This window comes from Oculina patagonica, chromosome 1 (genome assembly GCF_052425735.1).
Source record: "Oculina patagonica isolate OP01 chromosome 1, crgOcupat, whole genome shotgun sequence".
NCBI lineage: Eukaryota > Metazoa > Cnidaria > Anthozoa > Scleractinia > Oculinidae > Oculina > Oculina patagonica.
The window spans coordinates 17,638,954-17,660,385 of NC_135758.1; the positions used below are offsets into that span (position 1 = coordinate 17,638,954).

Genomic DNA, 21,432 nt, shown 5'->3' on the forward strand with positions numbered 1-21,432 from the left:
TTTTTTATTTTTTCTATGGCAACGTTTTTACAGTTAGGTGTATATGAAAAGAAGTTTAAAATGCCAAACATAGAACGTGTTGAAGAATTCAAACTGTTGGAAGATTCAAGAATGAACGCTTGAACACAAATCAAATATCTTTTTTGTGTCGCGGGATCGCGGCCTTTGGGGCGGGAATGACTCGGAAGTCAAGAGGGAGGGACGGGGAATTTTTAGTCTGCGCCAGGTACTCTTGTTTAGGTTTCGACCTCTCTCTTTCTTGCTTGGGAAGTTTCACCGGCGCTTCGCTCGCTAATGAGTACAGAACGTGTTCAAATGATGGATTCCAGAAATGTAGAAATATTAACTCGATTAATACACTTCTTATCCCCTTTCTTTCACATTCGGGACAAAATGTTTAACCATACATGAAGAATCTATCGCGAGACTGCAAAGGCCGCATCTTTCAATCGTGTGGGCTCAGGTACTTTGGTTGAAATCGAATACATGCAACAGATGCAGCACAGTTTACCAACACAAAATAACAGCACTTTTTTTCTGAGAACCGTGCCATTCAAAATGTCATCCACCGTTTTGTTTCTCTCATGGACGGCTACTATTGCGACAGTTGGATTTTTCCTTTCTGGCATGTGAGTACATAAACATAAACAAGCTTTATTATTTTACACGGAAGTTTTAAATTTAGCTTACTCTTCCTGACTAATCTGGGCTTTTACTGAAGTTCTACACATGTTTATACATATAACGCCACATTTATGCATTGAGGTTAGTACAAAAACACTTAAGTTAAGTACTTTTTGTGCAAAATGTGCGCCTCATAATAATGGGAATGTAAATCTACCAGCCGTCACTTGCAGAATGAGAGCGAAACAAATTGTACACGTGTACTAAACTAAGCTGAAGGTTTATTTAGGAAAATTATCTGCTGACAAACGTTTTAAGTTCATCCCTCTCAGTATTTTTTATATTATCAGTTTATTGACTGAATTTTGTAAAACACAAAACTTTTATTTTTTTTGTGCTCATAGATCTTATGCACCTATCAATGTGAAGCCGCTGGGGGGGGGGGGGGGGGAGGCTGGGCATAGGCAGGGGATTTGACAGCAATTGTTAGGCCATCCCAATAAAATGTTTCGTTTCCCATCGCCCCGTCTCTTGTGATGGTGTGTCGGTCGGTCGGGCACAAAAAGTGAACACTTTAAGGGGTCTGGGTTCATTTAAGAAGCCAGGAGATGCAGAACCGAAAAATTTTTATGTGTCAGTCGATCTCGCTGAGAATGTTGGAACAATGTTGGAACAATGCCCTTGGCACGATATAGCCTTTGAAAAACTTTGTATCAATGCTAATTAAAGACAAGGACATCACATCATACCAATTGTTGTTAATAAAACAAGATCATGTGCTTGTAAATTAAAGTACTTGCCTCGTTGTCTAGTGAATCTGGTCTGGGTTCATTTAAGAAGCCAGGAGATGCAGAACCGAAAATTTTTTTGTGTTAGTCGATCTCGCTGAGAATGTTGGAACAATCGTTAATGCCCTTGGCACGATACAGCCTTTGAAAAACTTTGTATCGATGCTAATTAAAGACAAGGACATCACATCATACCAATTGTTGTTAATAAAACAAGATCATGTGCTTGTAAATTAAAAAGTACTTGCCTCGTTGTCTAGTGAATCTGGAATTTTTTTTTGCATTTCAAAAAACAATGGGATGGCCTTACTCAAGTTCTGTATATGGGGTTGGTCCTGGGTTCAACCCCTCCACCCTGCCACTACCTGGACTTGTTCTCATTTGTCCCAAATTCAAATCCTTGATCACGCTTTGTATAATAAAATAGCCAATTTGTCTGCCCCCTGCTACAGTATGTTGCCCTATTACCGGACACTTTTTGCACTAACCGAAATATCTAACCTCAAAACAGCACTTACGAGCTGAAACTTACAATGTAGCCACAATGTAGCTTCCACTGCTGGTAAGTAGGTTGTGGAGTTTTAACTTCTAAATCTCTTTGGCTTCTTTGTAATCACAGAAAGAGTTGGTCAAATTTGGTGCCCTTATTCCGGACGAGTTGCCCTAATTCCGATCGTTACGAGGAAAATACTCCCTTTCTCTCGGAAATATTATTCCCGATCATGGCAAAATAATTATAAGTAATTAGGGCTAAATAAAGAATTATTCTTTTGAAAAATTGTCTTTCAGGCAAAATTTAAGGCATTTTTCTTTCAATTTTAGCGAGGTAATCGTCAGGCCATTGACATAAACAATGTTCAGTGAATGTTTCGGCCACTTGAAACGAAGCTCGCCAAGGAAGATTTATCAATACCAAAACAGGTATTGAAGCTTAAATACAGCACAGACAGTTACAAAAATGCTTGTTTTTCAAAACCTATTCCATAAAATTGTTTTCAAATAGGTAAACAAGTTTGCTGTAGGTATGTGTCCGGAATTAGGCACACCTCATCAAAAATTCAAGTTAACTCTTTGGTGACGGTGCTCGGAAATTAAGAGCGAAAACCGAAAATTTATTATATGCTGATAAACCTAGTCCTTTTACCTTTACTTTAATATATATATATAAATATAATTTATCGCGCACTTTGCGAGAACAGAGCGCTTTATTGAAACGATGTAGTTTGACGCACTGTAAAAATCGCATTTAAGAAGAAAAATTTTTTACCTACCTCCACGAAAACTTGAATTTTCCCGTCTAAACGGAGCGCAGCTTGGCCAAGAAAAGAGGAAACGAAAGCAGACTAATCGCTAAGTCTTCTGAACGTTTTGTTTAACTTAATTTTACTGTTATGACGATATACAAAATTGTTAAGTCGAAGTGTCCGGAAATAGGGGTGTCCGGGAAATAGGGCAACATACTGTATTTGGGATTTTTAACCATGTTGTGTTTCCTTTAAAAAAAATGTTTCCTCTGTTTCAGGGGACATGTACTAAAACTCAAAATAACAAAACAAAACCAACAGAACGAGTGAAACCACCGCTCGCTCATTCACTCACTCACTCACTCAGTTGTTTCGGCAGTTTCAGTTATTTTGTTTTGGTTGTTTCGTTTTGTTGTTTCAGGTTTTAGTTCATGCCCTTTTAGTGGCATGCCAGCCCTGTAAACTAGCTATCTCAAAGCTAAGTGCATGACCACTATAAAAACAATTTTTCCTTTTTACATTTTTGAAATCAGGAGTGTTAATTTTGAAATTACCAGCATTATTACTCTCTGAATTGTACAACATGAGGTCCAGTTACTAATTAATGACATCTATAACAAATTTCGAGGTTAGGAAGTTTTTGAGAACCTCTTTCACAAACAGTAAGAAAACAGCAAGAAAGAAACCAACTAAGTGATATGATTGATGTGTGAATGACCTACAGTGTAGGTGTCCAATTACAGGTATCCAATACATGTACTTTAAATTGGTCACCCACATTGACCACATGCCAATTACATAACAAATAGGCGCGGACAGAACCAATCAAAATCGAGACATTTGTAATGGATACGATTATATTAATTATAATTTAAACATAACTGAATTTTGTTGACTTTATTTTATAAAATAAAACAGCTGCTTCTTGCTTACGTACCATGAGGCAAACAAAAATTTATACATGATGTACATGATGTACATGCACATGCCTTCTACTCCGGTTTACATTCATATACACAGCGTACTTTAAGGTATCAGTGTACCCCAAATGACCATCATGCGTTGGAGCTGCCTTACCGTCTGGTAATTAACGCAAACCCCAGCAAAGTATATATTTTCTGAAAGCCGGCTAAGGAATTGTAGATTACGGAGATATATTTATTTTAAGTAAAAATATTAATGTTATCCAAAAAGAGCGTGTTATTTCCAAAAGTACCGAGGCTCATAAATCGGGTTCGTTTCCTGACAAATTTGAGTGAGAAAAAGCGATTAGCATCGCTATTTGTTCTTCACACATTTCTCAAGGAAACTGTGTCGGGGAATATTGATTTCTTGTCTGGTTTGTTTTTGACACGCAGTTAAACTTGAAGAGTGTAAGGAACAACTATTCTCTGCGTTTAAACAGCCATAACTTTTGAAAGAGAAAAAAAGTTAAAATTCGCCGACACAGTTTTGTTGCTCAATATTATCGGGCAACATTCTTGCCAAATTTCAGCGAAAATTGTTAAAACCCCATTGAAAACGAACTTAAAATGTGCGCCTCTCTCTTCGAAAATTTGTTTACAAGATACGAAAGAAAATGTATTTTGGGGCGTACTTCCGCCTTAATGAGGTTAATGACACAAGACGTGTGAAAAGGATCACGCGTTGAGCGATAGAATGAAGGTTCATTTTACTTTAACAATAGAACTTGTTCAAAGCGGTGTCAAATGTTGCTTCTGGTCGGAAACAGTCTGTTGCATAATTTATTTCTACCGCTCGCTTTATAACAATTTTCGCCTCAGTGCAGCAGTTTTCGAAATGTTAAATCTGAAACAACAAAAACGTGGAGTCGCAAGCATCCTAAAGGTCCTAAAGTAAGCCGAGGAACTGGTCGTGATGCCGGGTCGTGGCGTTACTGCTTCCAGCGGCGAAAAATAATTCGCTAACTCGCTATCTACTAGTGCATCTGCCAAATCTTTAGTCTTTTCCCGTTGTTGCAGCATTCTTTGAACATGAGAAAGGAACTGGAAAATGTTTCTTCTTTCACGTCTGAAAAAACTATGCATTTTGCCAGGGCAAAACACCCAAAGCATCTCGTCGAAAACCAAGAACTGTGCCCTGTGATAATCACGCAACGGTAGATCGCCGCGCTTCTTTAGACAACCTGTTGACAGCTACAGTATCAATATCAAATAATTAATGGCAAGAAAAGTTTTTCGTTCATAACTTTATGTAGAATCAATCTTTTTCCATGCTCTTTTTTTTTGAATGAAAGGTCTTAATGAGATCTACCCAAAAATACCAAAATATATTTTTCTTTAAAATGGTCAATTTTGGGATACACTGATACCTTAACTGTCACTTCTTTTCCATCAGACTCTGTTAACAATTTTGTGTTTTCCAATCTATGCTTTTTCCTGAAATTGTAATATTATTTTCTTGCCCAGAATCACCTGTAAAAAAATGGTCATGAGTGGAAGCACTGAGAATGTCCCTCTCTTGCCTTTCGTCACAACATTTCTCAAGTAAGTTCCTTTGACATAGAGGACAGTTTTTTTTTCTGTTGTGTTCTCATGCAGGAGTACATGTACAGTGCTGCTCAAACGTAAGTTACCACCCTCTGGGGAAACGAGATTCTCGTCTGGCAAGACGCTTGAAAAAACTGCAAGTTCACGGCTCTAACTTCTCTTGAGGTTTTAATTACCCATTGTTAACCATACATGTAGACACAATAAGCGAGCGAACATCGCCTAACAAAGGTTTTTCTGTGGTTGAAAACAGATAATGTGATGTTTGACATGTCGACCATTCAAGTGAGTTCTTACGTCGAGTGGAAAAAGACAAACCGATCGTTGCCAACAAATCAGCAATCTTTCCAATCAGGCAAAAACTTCGAACTTTAGTTGACTAAACGGTGAAAACTCTCGTAAGAGATTAATAGTTTTCTCGTAAGATAATTGCCGTAATTTATTCCAGACATGTCCACTTCGTTGATTCTCGCGAGACGAGAAACTCGTCTTGCGAGAAACGAGACAAGAGGTGGTAACTTACTTTTGAGCGGTACTGTATGTGGACATCAAACTATTGGAAAAATATTAAAAATATATGCTGCATTCCTCTTGGCAACTTTCTGCTTCTCTGAAATGGAGCAGAAAAGCTGGTCCAGTGCTGTCATAAATCCCAGTTCATATGCCTAATGATTATGAATTAATTTGTTAAATAAATATACTCATGAATATTGTGAATTAGATAATGAACTGTGGATAGCAGAGAGTTTTCCAGTGTAGGCGGTGTAAGAAAGCAACTTATAAAATGCGCTGCAGACATTATTTCAAAAGATCAGAAGCTTTATCAGGACTTGAACCTAATCTCCACATTTACTGGTCTGCAATTGAGCACAGTTTCACTTATTAGATAATGTGTAGTTCCAGAAAATATCCATACTCCCCCCGCGGAAGGGATTGGAAATTTCCTGGGGGTTGGGGGGTCTCAAAGACCAAAAATTTCAAAGAAATGTATGAAATTTAACTGGAATTTCCAGAGGGGTGGGGTGGTTCTTTTAAAAAATCCCTTCCGTGGGGGAGGTATGGATATTTTATGGAACTACACAATGAGAACTGCATGACAAAATTCTATTGCCAGGCTGATCATCAGGTTTTGAAATAAAAACACAGATACTTGCAAACCTGCGGGATATCGTAACAAGCTTTTGGGTGCCGTTGCACAGATGGACTATAACAAGGAGTTTGTGACACATCTGGCTGCAACATGGGCTACTCTTAGTTGGCTTATTTACATGTAATGCCATATAAAAGTACACATATCTACTGTTTCAATAAATTAATATGCACTCACTTTTTATCTTTCAGCTGCATGATGTGGGCAAGTTATGGTATTCTTAAAGATGAAGCTTTAATTCCAGTCAATTTAACTGGAATGTTCTTACAAATTCTTTATATTCTATGTTTCTTTTTTTATTGTAAACATAAGGTAGGTGCCTTTATTTAATAATGCATGTACAATGTAGTTCATTATTAAAGTTACCCAATGTAAAAATGGTGTTCATTTTATCTGGGATCCTACCTAAAGTTGGCGGGATGCCAGATCAGGATCCCTGATTCTGAAACAACCCGGCTGGGATCCCACCTGGGATCCTGCCAAATTCCAGGTGGAATGGGCCATGCAACTACAAGTGGGGTATACTATCTGAGTGAGGCAAGTGGGGCATGGAATCTACAGGTAACCTCTCTGCACGCATTGCAACCATATGATGGTAGATAGTTAAATTTTATTACTGTTGGAATAGTGTTAGAGTGGGAATGCTTATCTGAATAATCATAATACAATTAGTTTGCCATTACATACTTAAATGCCATGTTTTATTTTTTCCTTTAAAGAGTAAAGAACTTAAAAGCCTAGTATATGGAGCAATGGTATCAGTGGCTTTGTACCTTTACTTGATGCATTATGTAACAGAGGAGACTCAGAGGGTTGCATATCTTGGGTTTGCATGCATGTTCTTTACTGTTGCGATGCAAGCTTCACCATTAGCAGTTGTGGTATGTAAACTGAACTCTTTCTTTAACACACTATACTGTACTGTGGTCTGGGAAGGGGGACAGGGAGAAACCATGGCAGGTCACAATTCCTATGATATATGGCATGGCAATGGGATGAATGGGATGTCGGAAATAAAAACTTGTGACATCATAATTGTGTTTTTGAAGATGACCGCAGACCGATTCTGCAGACTAAAAACTGATGTGTTTAGTGACATTTCAAGCAGTTATTTCGTTCTATTTGGCCGTTTTTCAGTTGATTGATTGTTGGTTGTTGTTCACAGATGCACATTTTTTAAATAAAAAAGCTAAAGCTTAAATATAGCTTAAAGTTCTGTTTTCTGTCGTTTTGGATATCATGTGAGATAAAGGTAGAATGCACACTGGTATGAAAACAAATCAGAAATCTCTATCGTTTTTTCTCATTAGCATTTAACGTTAATGCGCAATCTTCACGTGCGTTAACTCTGCATGTGCGTTTTTAATCTTGGTACAATTGAAAGCCGTTCTCTGCAGAACAACAACGTGAAATGACCAAATTCTGCGTATTTTGGACAACGTCAGCCACGACAGCTAATTTTTGTTTTTTTCTGTTTGGTGTTGAATGCTCTCATTGAATATTCAGTGGGAGCTAGTTCTTAAAGCGATAAATAAGCGGAATTCGTCCGGATAGGGAGACCAAGTAAATTAAATGCATTTTCCATAACTTTGACAAACAGTGCGGACTGCGGTATTGGTCTGCGGTCGTCTTCAAAAACGCCAATTATGATGTCACAATCTCGTTCCATTACTTCCACTGATTTCAGTGCGCAGTCATTCAAAAACGTTTTCGTGAAGCCTTCGGAAATCTTGGTATTTTTTTGCTGTAAATCGCGCTTTAAGGCTCGGAAAGCAAAAATTTCTTTTAAAGTTCTATCCAGCCTACAGGTTTTTTGCCCAGCAAAACAAGCAAAAGATTTGGATTCCGCCACTTTCGCTGCAAAATCGAGCTTTCACTCATCAATGTCCAGATAGTTTAATTCAGTGTTTGGTTGTTTAAAATGGCATTTTGAAATTTCTGTTCATTTGACCTTTAAACTCTATGGTGTGTGCCTGATGGTTTTGTGTTAAACCTCACATTATTCTTGCAGGCTAAAGTTGTGAGGACCAAGAGCACAGAATCAATGCCATTTATATTCTCCTTCATGATGGTTTTTGTGTCTTTTCTATGGCTATGTTATGGAACAGCCGTTGAAGATATAAACATCCAGGTAAAAATATCACATTAATTACATTTGTATATTACATGTAAGTCAGAATGCTGTGGTTTAAATTTGTTTTTGTTTCGTAAGCACGTCTAGCCTGCGTTGCTAGAAGTTTTGTTGGGGTCTAAAGCCTGGAGAAGCATGTGGTGAACCTGCTTCAATGAACAGCAAAGCTGCCAGGGGCTTGGGGAAGAGTGCACGCTTTGAAACCCCACAAAACCACCAGCTATGCAGGCTAAAGCACAACTAGTCACTTCACATATTGATCTTACAGTTCTGTTAGTAAACATGGAAGAAAATTATCATGATTGAGGGTACATTATAATTTTGTTTTCCAAACGATCAGTTTCCAGCTTGATGACACTACAAAGTCATTGTTGTAGACCAATTTATTTTCCATTATTGCCAAGTCATGCGACAAAAGTGAGCCAATATTTTTGGCTGGTTGTAGGCAATCAGTGTAAAAAGCAACTACAAGCTACAATATTTTTTCATGGAAGAGATATATTGCAAAAATAAAGAGACTTTCATTTCGCAAAAAAATGTTAAGAAAAAACATACAGAAGCCAATGTAAGTACTGTTCACACACTTAAGCATCACTTTACACTGAACTTTCCCCCGTAAAATTAAAAGTTAGACTGAGCATAATTATTTACTGTACTCTGATTGAGATACACTGTACATGTACGGGTGTAGGGTATGACTTTGTGAATGAAAGGGTATAAAGCACTAATACTGATCAGACCTCATGCAGTCGGACCCCTCCAATCCGATTTAGGATTGGATTGGAGTTTAATATTAGGACCTCAAATAAGTTTGTGGTTTCTTTTCAGCATGTATTGCATTATATAAGGTGATATTAGTACAACAAGAAATGTGACCTGCAAGTGTAATTTTGTTGTTGTTTTGCTTGACAGGTGCCCAATGCTAGTGGAGTAGTACTGGGACTAATTCAACTGAGTTTGTTCTGTATTTACCCTTCCAAGCCTCCCAAGCAGTAATATCATCATAGAACTTCGTGGAACCGTAACTTATTATGTAGTCTAAAAGTCTACGCACAGGGTTTTCATTACGTTTTTTAAGTAGGAGGTGACCAATAGGTGAGCAGGCAGGCAGAAAAGAATACAATTTTGTGAATTTGCTTCGTGTTCAATTTGAATGTAGGTAGTTTTGACCCTTGTTTATCTTGCTACTGTTACCCGGTCCCGCCTTCTAATGAAAACCCTGTGCATAGCACATATATTTGAGACGGTAATTTTAGATATCACTTAAACTAGTGTGAAACAAGTTCAGTCATAAAATTTTGCTCATCTTATAACCAAGTGAATGTTAAAATTTACTAGCCTTGAAGGATGAACCTGTAGTAACCAGGACATCTGCTTTATTCCAAACTGCACTGTAAAGTTTGGCACTCTCAGGTGGAATAGTTATCCCATGGATTTGGCCATGGCCACAGTTGTAAGGAGTTATTTTAACTTTTGAAACTGAACTTACAATCTGCATTTACATGTATTCCAATTTGTAAAAATATTAGGGAATTTAGATTAATTGGATTAGCCTATTATTCTCTCGCCTGCGTTGCAGACGACCTAACCCCTCCGGTTTAGTTCGTCTGCAACGCAGGCTAATTGTACGCACGACCCCTGTCTATAAAGTGCTGTTCCCTTAATTGATTTAGTGCTACATGTAGCTCTTTATCTTCTGGGAACCAGCACTGTAAAACAGAGGAGTCAAAACAAAGTCGGTGAACGACTTTCAAGAACAATGAACATGTAAATGTCGAAAACCCGGTCCTTGAGTATTGCAATCAGAAGTATGGGCTTCACAAAGATTTTTGTTTTCTAATTTTTTTTTTCATTTAAAACTGATATCTTTTTAAGTGACTTATTGACGAAGAAGGGACAACTCACTCACTTGATTTGTTTTGGGGATGTTTATGCGACTGGTACGATGTTCTCATGAGATGTATAATTTTTATAGTAAAATGGAAAAAACACAGTGACGACATCGAAAAAATGTTACAGGATTTTTAATGTATGGTAAACACTTATTATTTAACGGCGTATAAATGGGGCGTTGCATGAGAAGGGTTGCATTGGTGTAAATAACAGTACAACTAGCAATAAAAATAGTTTGTTGGTTCATAAATGTTTTACTCATATGTAATCAAGACAGCATGTTTTTTAAATGCGTTCTTTTAACTTATACAAGGCACTGTGCCAGTGTATGTTGTGTTTGTACTTTGTCACATATTTTACAAGTCAGAGTTGCATTGTCACCCTGTTTCATGGTAATATCTTGGTGTTGCAATAAACAATGACGTAAAGCAAAGCTTCACAACAAACAATCAATACCCACACCAAAACACAATTGCTAACGAACAGTGGTTTCCGCAACATTAAGTGACCCTGTTTCCCACAATTCTCCATGTCCAAACAGTCCTAACGTAATAACTGCGAACTTCACATACAGTAGCTGTAGCAAAAGTTGGTCTCCTGTGGTCTTTTGTACGTGTGTGTAAACAATAGTGTGTATTGTTAGATGTAAGAAACTATTGATATTAAATAAAAATATTAAAATACAAAAAAAAAAAAAAGTTGATCTTCAACCGGCGACCACTACGATGGAGCCTGAGTAGTCAGAGAAGCCGATTATTTGACTACCTTTCAAGGCAATGTAATTTCCCCTTGGCGGTCCGTTTAGTTGATGCTTTCAGATTAGATACTGGCTTATTTTATACGACGGCAGTTAAAACTGGGATGAAAAAAGTAACGCTTATAATAAATTATGTTTAATGATGTTTCCATAACTTCTGGTTAGCAATAAGAAAATCGCAAATTTAAAAAAGAAATAAAAAATGCGGTTTAATGATTTATCGTTTTCACTCCTTTTGAATGTATTTTTGGCTGCAAATGACGTCATCGCCGCGATGTTGGTGGTCATGTAAAGATTTCTAATTAACTTCTTTTGTTTGTTTCACCGTGCCCGCCACGGGATTTTCATTTGAATCGCTCGGAACTGGTTGCAACCCTTTTTAGGCTGAATAGATTGTGCTAGTAAATTCAGGAAAAGTTCAATCACCCAGTGCTCGAAACATTATCACGGGCAACTATTTAGTGTCCAGAGTTGTTGACTATGCTGAAAACGGTGTTATATGGCCCGGTGTCCTTATGGGCTATCTTATAACCAGATTAACCAACCGTTCAATGTACTGGACAATCAGGGCCTGTTTATTTGGAGGAGAGTTGTCCCTGGTAGAAGAGTTACCCTCTCCCCTGAGCTATCTTTTGCCAAGCGTTATATAAGAAAAGTTGTCCCCGTTGACCGAGTCAAAATTTGACCCTCTCAGGCGAGACATCCAAGTAAGCAATACGTAACATGATACAGAGCTGAGCGACAGTTTGCAAAGATACTACAATCAGACGGAGGCCAGAAAAAACCTGCTAGAAAAAAACCCGGACAAGGGGAAAAAACACGGCGGAAATCTGGGTAGGAAGATTAGCTCATGCTCTAAATAGCCTATCCTACGGAGCTACCAGTTCGAAACATCCCTACCCGCATTGACATGTATGACAACTAAGAATGACATACCTTAAAGTAAATGACCAAAATTAAAAATAACGTACTGAGCTTAAACGAGGTGTCGGCCTGGAATGATTTCCCACGTGATAATCATCATTAATATAGCCCTCCCTCAGTGCACATGCTTCGGCTTCGACTGGGCTATCCCCAGTCCCCACTGCCTAGTGTTGCAGAAATATTTAATTTCCGGCTAATTCGTTTTCACTCAAACGCCAGATTCCATTTTGTTGTTAGTGAAAGTTATTAATGTTAGTCTGTGTAGCAAGCGTTCCAGTGCGAATGAAAATTGGAGCGAGGACAATCCCCCCCCCCCCCCCCTCCTTATTCCTTTTTTAATTCGCCTCAATTTTCGCACGCCGAAAATGCGGGAACGCTTGCTACACAGATTGTATCATTATTTAAATTTTGCCAAGGTAGAATCTTCCCCGGCCAAGTTCATAGTATCAAGATTTGTAACAATAATTTTGAAGAGTCAAAATACAGAGTAAAAACCCGCAAAACCGGCTCGTGAATGATACCCATTCTCGGCCTCTAGATCTGGGGAAGAGAACGGCCAATAACAGTTCTGGTTCGAAAGGCGATTAACGCTAACCCAGGATTAAAAGATGATCGAGGTTTTAATTTCTCTTGTTAAGAAGGGTTTTCCATAGCTAATATCATTTTGTGAAGTTTGAGATTGGTCCACGTCAAAACTGGGGGAGAGATAATATAAACAGAAAGCCTCAAAGAAATGTTAAAAAATTGAAACCAAATTTCACGCTAATCCTGGATTAGCTTAATCGTGCTTTGAACAACCGGGCCCAGCGGAGTGTATGCGCAAATCAACTCGGTGAATTAGACTTTGCACCAAGTCTTGCTTTGAAAAAGGAGGCGAAATTCAGGTCAAGTCAGTTTTAAAAAGACCTTGAATAACTTTGCATCTCGTTATCCTTAATTGTGTCGGAAAAGTCGGGTTGGAAAACGAAGGTACCTTCCCGCAGGCTAATTCACCCGTTATCGAACTAAAAGCTCTCATTCTCCAAATCCACTTAGTAGAGTGCAAATTACGCGCGAAATAGGTGTAAATAGCCTACCGTATTACAGGTTTCTGTAGCCGACTTATATATTCGTTTTGACTACGTGCGAGCGACAACCACGGTTCCAAGTCGGGATTTCAGGAAAGAAAAACATCGGATAATGGATCTTTTATTAGCTGCTTTAGTGTGTGGTATTGCTGTACATTTTGATTCGTCATTTGTGTTTTGATTTGAGAACGCACGATCTGAAAACTATACAGCAACAACGTGGTTCAAAAACCTATATTGACAGATTACTTGGACATTAATATTCAAAGTCGTTTAACATACACACTTGATTAAAAACGGAAACCTAACAAGAAATGATTTAAAGATAAATTGCGTTTTGCGATGGCTCCGCGATATGGTTTAAATCGCGCAAAATGTGTGTAAAGTTAATTAACAAAGTAAATACATGTACACTAGGTAAGAGCGAGGTCTGTTTCAACAAACTGAGCAAGTATAGTTGTGCTTCGAATATAAATACATGAATAAGAACTGATGCCTCGCCAATCGTACAGCTTAAGTGTGCCAAACGTACATATTCATGTATGTAAAGAGGTTTTTTGTGCTAGCCGAATTTTAATTCGCTCTTTAACACTAAATGCACCCGAAAGATGTACCGCCCCTTTCCATATCCGCTACCCTATAAAAAAAAAAGCCTTGAAAGCCTTGAAATGCCAGTTTTGATCAGATCTAAACTACGGTACTCACTTTAGTTCCTTATGTGTGGTTTAAAGGATAAGAAAGACTTAAAATAGCAATAAAAAATCGCAGTAAAAGCTTTGGCTATTAATTATACATATCTTGAAACATGACTGTTGAAAAACAAAATTGATAAGAATGCGTGTTAAAAGTTTTTCAATTATACTCTTGCCACAATCACTGATTTTTATTTGAATTTCAATTAGTGATGCTTCATTTGAATGTCAGGACAGAGTCAGAAATTGACAGTACCGAATCGTTCAAGTACTATAGTCGACATTGCTGTTCATCTGCTTGGCTGTGAAAAGCACTGCACTGACAAGGGCAAAGGTAAATCAACTGTTATTTGGATGAAAAAACGCATTAGTGGATAAGCCAGTTTAAGGTGCGGTGATTCAAAACATAGAGCAATCGAAATATTGTAAAATTTAACGATGTTGATATCAGATAGTATGGCCGAAACACAATCAATTCGGTTGTCGACCTTTAAAAATCAACTGTGCTTGCTTTTAGTTTTCTGTCACCCGAATCCAAAACTAATTATTGAAAAAGAAAGTCTTATTCCCCGCCTTGTTGTGATCTGTGGCTAAGAGCAACTGACCTGTATACGTAGCTTTAAAGAGAGATAATATTGCATGCAGATATTGGCCTATATAAGACTTGCGTCTGCTGACCAAAGCTGTATATCTTCTGTATGTAATATTAATTATAGATGTTCATTTAGATTATGGTGGTTGCGCGGCACGTAACTAAGTGGTTAAGACAATGTCCTAGATTGCGATTAGTCCCCATGCCGTGATGGGAACATTTGATGGAGGGTGTAACAATATACATTAACAGACCTTATTTCACACGTATATCAGACCTGACGTCTCGAAAATCTTGCACCACCCGTAACTTATAATTAATTTCATACCTGAGACAGTACAGTGTTTTTTTTTTTCAAATCCAGAAACTTTTCTTTATTAAATATTTATATAATATATTTTTCTCTTCGTGAAGTTATCGGAATCAGTTAATAAATATGATACGGTATGAGAGCGATTTTCGGTTGAATGTCGTAAACCTAAAACCAAAGTAATTACTATGCATGGCCAATCACAAAGGACGCAGACAATCCAGTGAGCCAATCAGAACTCGAATCAAATGCATGTTGCCGGTACAAAGTGCGGGAAAACGTGTGTGAGGTGTTTGGGGTTTTTTTTTTTTTTTTTTTTTTTATGGTTTATTTTTTTTTTTTTTGCTTTTTCTTTGTTTTTTTTTTTTTTTTTTGAGCGAGTCATGATTGATTTTGGTTTTATTTCTGATTGGTCGAGAAATTGGCGCAAGTTTTTAGACCAAGCATTAAGTATAGTAATGCAAAAACAAAGAAAGTGCGAATTACTTTCGACAATCAAGTGAAATATGAAATATAAATCACTTAATACTGATTTTGTTTAGTACCCGATATCAAGAGAAAATTTGCCCATATATTAAAGGCATCCATTTCAGACCAAATAGGGAAACTCAGTACGTGGCTGACCTGCGCAAAAACTACACCCATGTCGACGTCACAAATAGCTATTTAATGTGAAAATTGAAACAAGGCCTCCGCCACAGTCGTCGTCAAATGCGGCCTTGAAAAGAGAAAGGACACAGGTTGTAGGGTCAAGCTCTCTCTCTCTCTTTTACAATGTACTTGTTTTTTATGTCTGTTACTTATCTCGTCGAAACTACTGCGGATGAACTTTTTTGTCACAGACGAATTATTAAACACGAACGTTCTCTCGTTTCGAAACTGTTTTTAGTTATTAAAAATAATATTGAACAATTACTATCCTGCAAAATCGCGTGGAATATCTTCTGATACTTAGCTGACGAGGCCGTATCTAATAAATAACACCCTATAAACGCCGAAAAATATGTTGTTGAACGTACGTGACGAGCATATTTATTCATTTTAATTTGTCTTTAGGTTTAAGTTAAACTAAATCCCCCCAGCTTCTTGGCATTTTGTTCAAGCAAACATTGATTTGTGTTTTAGGCGATGAGGTTTTCTTTTCTTTTGTTTGTTGACATCTGCGCGTGCGAAAACTAACAACGAAGAACAAAGATAACATGATATAGCGATTTAATAACTCCTTTCTGACCTATCACTGCACTTTATCAGACAAATCAATAGTCCTCTATCAAAAAGCTGTTTGTTCACGAGCCATATGATTTTGGCATTTTTATTTGTTAATGTCTTTTCTACTAAATTTCCTTTACTTGGGTTGGAAGCTTTTAGAGAATGCAACACAATGGGTGTTTTTTTCAAGTACAGTCATTTTCTTCAGTTAACAATTGGTGTAATCAGCAGGTTTAAATATCCGGTTAAGGCTCATTGATATACTGCAACTGAAAAGCTTGTCATCAGAAAATACACCTGTACCGCTTGGGTCCGATTTCATTTCATTTCCCCTGGCTTGGATAAACGAAACAGTCTTTAAATCTGAGCAGCGAACGAGCAACCGCAAACAAATCGCCATCAAGGAAAATTAACAGTGTTAAGGTAAATCAAACTGTGATTTTTATGAGGGGCTAAATATTATTTGGTAATGATATTTTTGGAAATTGTTTAAATCGACCGCAAGAAAATGAGACATGAATTCAATATTAAAAATGAATTCGAGGCCTTCACTCTTTATCTTAGTTGCATATTACTGTCGGTGGCGATTCACGATGTTTTATTTAGCGTCTTCGAATTCATTTCTTTCAAACACCTTAAAAGCATATTAAAAAGATGTTTAAGATGTTTTATTTACAATCGTGAGTTTATTTTGAAAAAATCTCGCTCACCTATTGAAGATAACTAATTCATGAGTGCTTATCGCCGTATGTCGCTTTTTACGAGACTGCAAGGTTTTATTTCTTATCATCGTGTATTTTACTCTACTGGGAATGGGAATCAAACAATCGATCTGCTTTAATTTTCAAGCGAAACGACAGGCAATGTTCAGTAATCAATAGAAGGAGTCGTTGATTACACTTTAATTTGTAAATATTACATGTGAGGAACTCTAATACATATAAACGCCAAATCGTACAGCAATTTATTATGCGATCTAACTTAAATCAATGGAGTGCAAAATGACTCGCAAAACCCAGATATTTGTACTGCAGGAAAAATGTTAAACGGATTACGTGTTGTTCACTAAATTCTCCGAATGCGCGAAAGGCAAAATATACATTTTAAATTCCGATCTTCGGTGGAAGAAAACTGAAGCTGGATAATAACATAACATCTTATGAGAAATCATTTAGTAGTTTCGTTGAATGTTTTCACTTGTGATTTGTACTTTGACTACTTATTATTACTACACGTAATGTTTTATAAAGTGTTAAACATTTTTGATTTGACACATTGTTAATATATATGCTGTGTATTTGGAGTTCAGTGTCGATTCACCGCATAAAAAGCATTTCATATCAGATTGTTATAATACTGCAGATCAGCACTAAAACAATGAAAAGCGTCTAATGAAAAAAGAAAAATATAGAAAACGAGTCAATTTGTGAATTAAAGGAGCTATGCCACGCAGGTGTTGAAGCGATTTTCTCTATGTACAATATAACTTGCAATTGAGGGAAACTTCAAATTCAACACTGATAATAGTATACACCAAATAGCCATTCATATATATGAAAATAAAATAAGGATGGTTTCAACTAAGGAACACTTTGTCAGTTGTCACTAAAAAAGATGATGATGATGATGATTATTATTATTATTATTATTATTTATTATTATTATTGTTGGGGATGTTTTTGCGATTTCTTTGAAATCAAATAAACATCATTTTTAATCATAAACAAAGAAAAGTGCAAATGATTTCAAACAACCGTAGGAGTACTCGTCTGCCTCGTCCCCAGGCGCCGGTCGGCCGGACGGCAAAGGCGATAAGGCGGGAAAACAGGGAGCGCAGGGGTTGATGGTCAGGGAGCGAGCCGCTCCGTCCCCTTTCCCGTCCGCATCAGGCCCAGAACGCCAAGCGAACCGTGCTCGACAGTCCCACAACGCCAAGTGAACCGAAGCGAACCGTGCACGACAAAGGAGGAGGACGCCTGGGGACGAGGCAGAGTACTCGTTACAACTACATGCAGAGCGAAATACTTAAATGAGTAATTTTTAATCCGTTATATTTTACTGCGAATACAGTCTTGGTTTAAGACGTCGGTATTAGCTCGTTCATATAAAATCTGGATCGCACAAAATTCAAGTTTTACTGATTTCGAGGGTTTTTTAACGTTGTCATGGCAATATCGATTTCCCTAAACTGAAAGAGACGTTCTATCAAACTTCAATATGAGACCAATACCTAGTGGTGAAATATCGAAAACTATGTCCAAAAACAAAAATTTGAAAATTTGAAGTTGAAGTGTTTAAATGACTGATCCAAAAACAGTTTTAACCTCGGAAAAAATCGAAAAACAGTTGGATACGATTAAAAATAAATGAATCGAGAACAAAAAAAATGAACTCGAAAGGCGAGAGGAGGCTGACCAGTTGACGCGAAAGGGAAATGGTACCAACCGCATCTGAGAGAAATCTAATATCATACCGCATAGGTATAATCGCTAACACTGGAGTGGTGAAGGCTTTGGCTATGGAACGTTCCACGCCAGCGTGACAACTGGTCAGCGTCCTCTCGTTTTTAAACTTTTTTTAACATCTCGTTTCATCGAATTTTTCAAACCAGTTAAACTGGTTTTTCGCCTACCCCGATCACGGTGGTAGCGCATCTCGAGTCAATTATTTTTGTTTTGAATCTAGCATTCAAACTTTCGTCTCAATATTTTGCAAATTTCGACTAAATCATTGGGGTTTTTTTGCCGGACAACTTTGGATTTTAGTAAATCGCCATAGTAGACTGATGCTCGCTGCAGGAAATAACTTGTGATATTAGAAATATGAACAAAAAAAGCCCTGTTTAATTTACCTCTTCAAAATTAAAAGTGTTACCGCCGGCCCTTTCTTGGTACCGCGATGAAAACCATAAAGGCAAATCGTACATTAAAAATTTAGGCCCGCAATTGTTATTAGTAAATTTTTTTGCAGCATTGTTAATAACAATTGTGGGCCTGAATTTTTAATGTACGATTTGCCTTCATGGTGTTCAATATTGGCTCGGTATCCATTGAGCTGCCATTTTTATTAATAAGCTGAAAACCTTCATGCCGTGTTTGAACGTTAATTATATGTCTCGTATGCTAGTTTTTAATAGAAATCGGTAGTATTAATTGGTCATCTTTCCTTCCAACATCTTTCCAGTTAATCTATCTTTATATATATATATATATATCTTCGGGCCTCAGGTCTGTGTTTCTTAATTAAAGAAACTACAATTAAGCAGTTTTGTTCAATTTTCCTTCTTTCGTTAATGACTGTTTCCTAACGTGAGAATAAAAAAGAAACCATTGAGTTTTCGGTACACATGTAAATTTGAGAGCAGTGAAATGTAGTTATGGAAACAAGTACTGGGAAAAAACATGTTTGAACTTATGTTTCGTGAACCTTAACCACGGATGTTTGACAAGCTGATCTCACGGCATATACTACAGGTGGTATAAGTCATTCGAGCAAACAACAAAGGCGAATTCAAATAACATTTGCACAACTGTCTTCATTCGCACGGTCAAGAAGTTAAGAAATTCAGGGAAACTTCCGTTGGCTCTGTTCCTTTTCATTTTCATTTAAGGTTGGTTAAATGTGATCTTGTAAAGAAATTCTGAATCTGTTGGCTAAGCTTGCTTCGGCGACAACTGAGCCACAATTCTGCTCTCAACTTATAAAGATCTTTAAAAGATATTCCAGTAATGCGACGTGATCATAATTTCTGCACAATATTTATTGCCACCATTCATTGTATTGATCATTCTATTATCATTGTATTCATCTGTGTTTTACTAAAAGCTTTTTATATTTTATTCCTTTTTGCGCTTGGATGTAAAGGTTTAAAGGTGGCGTTCGAGACAAAAGACTCTACTTGAATGGCGCAGCAAAACTCCACAGCAACTGACACAACAAATGCATCTTTTGGAGACAAGGGAAGTACATCAGAACAATCCAACACGCCTGCGTTTATCTTTTTAGCTCTACTGGCGATTTTTATAATCATCATCAACTGTTTCGTTGTATACCTGATTTGGAAAAAGAAAATACTGCGCACGCCAGCCAATATTTGTTTGACAAGCCTCGCCTGCTCGGACTTTCTATCGGGATCTTGTGCAATCCCATTGATCATTGCGTGCACAGTATTGGAGGCAGATTATCCGAATGTCGGGCCGCTGTGCCTTAGTATGGATCTTGTAAACAGAATGCTGTCAATCTCCTCTATTCTACACTTATTGGTCATTGCTGTGGAAAGATATGTAGTTATTGTACGCCATGTGAGGCCAGATGATTTTCTCAGCTCTAAGAAATACGTTGTCATTGTGTCTTCCGTTTGGCTTTTCCCATTATGTGCTTCATTGATTCAACTCTCATGGGTAGACGTGAAGGAAGGTGTGCCTCAGTTAGGTAGCTTCTCACAAACAGAGATCATTTATGACTTTATATGCATCTTTGGATTCGTTTGTGTGCCACTGATTATCATCATGATCGCTTACACGAAAGTTTTCTGTGTTTTGCGAAGGCACACCAAAGAAATAGAAAAGCAAACAGTGCTTTTTGTGTCAGATTGTAGACCGCAAAGGCACAGACTAAAGGAGAAACGAGCAACATTGATCTATGCATTAATGATCGTGTTTTATGTCATTGGATGGTTCCCGTACTTTCTTTTGTCTCTGTCGTATGACTTGGGTGGAGGGCAAATGGTCACTGAAATTCCCTACTGGGTCGACACGGCGTTTCTTTTTTGCAGATTTTCAACCCCTCTGGCAAACCCTATTTTGTATACATTTTTTAAACAGGATTTTAAAGACGTGATCCGTTCCATAAGAAAAAGTTCAGGACCCCAAACTGACACAGAATCAATTGAGCTGAGATACGTAAGGAACTCAACTTCAATTGTCGTTGAAACATAAACTTAGACAAGAAACACAAAACTTCATTTGGGTACCACTATGAGGTAACCAGCCACGGCGAGGGAGAGGCGGGCGCGGGGGGGGCGAGGGGGGGGGGCGGCCGGGCGGAGTATTTTTTACCACACTACAAGAACGTATAATAGAGAAACAAAGAAACAAAAAGTTCTAAAACAATCAAGGAATTTAAAGTGAACTTTTTACACAGTTTATGATGTAATATTTTATAATGTAGGACTAGTATAATATGCAATGTAATATGTTAAAAAATAATAAGGTTACTTGTAATTTCCCCTTATCTAAATATTGTAAATTAAGGATGAAACAGCCTATCAAGATTCCTTAATGAAGTTATTGTATTTACAGCCTTATTCATAAATGGCGGAACGCGCGGAAGAGTTTGGGTCGAGTACATGAAAGCGAGGCGAGTGAGGCTTCGGCTTCGAACCAAAACAAAGAAAAGTATGGCGAACTGAAGTAGTATTTGAAAATAATTCTTGAAATATCTCGTCGGTTAGAAAGCGATTCTTGAGTTTTGATGACTGCCATTGGAATCCCTGGTTTGACAACTGCATAAACGGTCGTATGGATGCGAAGTCAACACAAA

At 37.6% G+C, this 21,432-nt stretch overlaps 2 protein-coding genes across 4 annotated transcripts; both read left to right on the forward strand.

Annotated features, from left to right (window-relative positions):
* The first annotated feature begins 478 nt into the window (after positions 1 to 478).
* LOC144659752 (sugar transporter SWEET1-like) lies at positions 479 to 10,590 on the forward strand. Its single transcript, XM_078520250.1, has 6 exons — positions 479 to 629; positions 5,086 to 5,163; positions 6,508 to 6,628; positions 7,036 to 7,197; positions 8,328 to 8,447; positions 9,360 to 10,590. The coding sequence occupies exons 1-6, from the start codon at positions 487 to 489 to the stop codon at positions 9,441 to 9,443; spliced, it is 708 nt and encodes a 235-aa protein (XP_078376376.1). The 5' UTR covers positions 479 to 486; the 3' UTR covers positions 9,444 to 10,590.
* Positions 10,591 to 14,072: 3,482 nt separating this feature from the next.
* Positions 14,073 to 20,865, forward strand: LOC144648935 (trace amine-associated receptor 6-like). 3 transcript variants are annotated; one of them, XM_078508404.1, is made up of 2 exons: positions 14,073 to 14,114; positions 19,756 to 20,865. In XM_078508404.1, the coding sequence occupies exon 2, from the start codon at positions 19,794 to 19,796 to the stop codon at positions 20,826 to 20,828; it is 1,035 nt and encodes a 344-aa protein (XP_078364530.1). In that variant the 5' UTR covers positions 14,073 to 14,114; positions 19,756 to 19,793; the 3' UTR covers positions 20,829 to 20,865. The 3 variants fall into 3 exon arrangements, with proteins under 3 accessions (XP_078364530.1, XP_078364516.1, XP_078364524.1); XM_078508390.1 differs by lacking the exon at positions 14,073 to 14,114 and adding an exon at positions 16,110 to 16,314; XM_078508398.1 differs by lacking the exon at positions 14,073 to 14,114 and adding an exon at positions 19,444 to 19,501.
* The last annotated feature ends 567 nt before the right edge of the window (positions 20,866 to 21,432 follow it).

Bases quoted from the DNA above. Each gene is read 5' to 3' on its own strand.
- LOC144659752 (XM_078520250.1), top strand. From the start codon at position 487: ATGCAACAGATGCAGCACAGTTTACCAACACAAAATAACAGCACTTTT. The intron at 7,198-8,327 runs GTATGTAAACTG...TTATTCTTGCAG, and splicing joins CTTCACCATTAGCAGTTGTG to GCTAAAGTTGTGAGGACCAA. The intron at 8,448-9,359 runs GTAAAAATATCA...TTTGCTTGACAG, and splicing joins TTGAAGATATAAACATCCAG to GTGCCCAATGCTAGTGGAGT.
- LOC144648935 (XM_078508404.1), top strand. From the start codon at position 19,794: ATGGCGCAGCAAAACTCCACAGCAACTGACACAACAAATGCATCTTTT.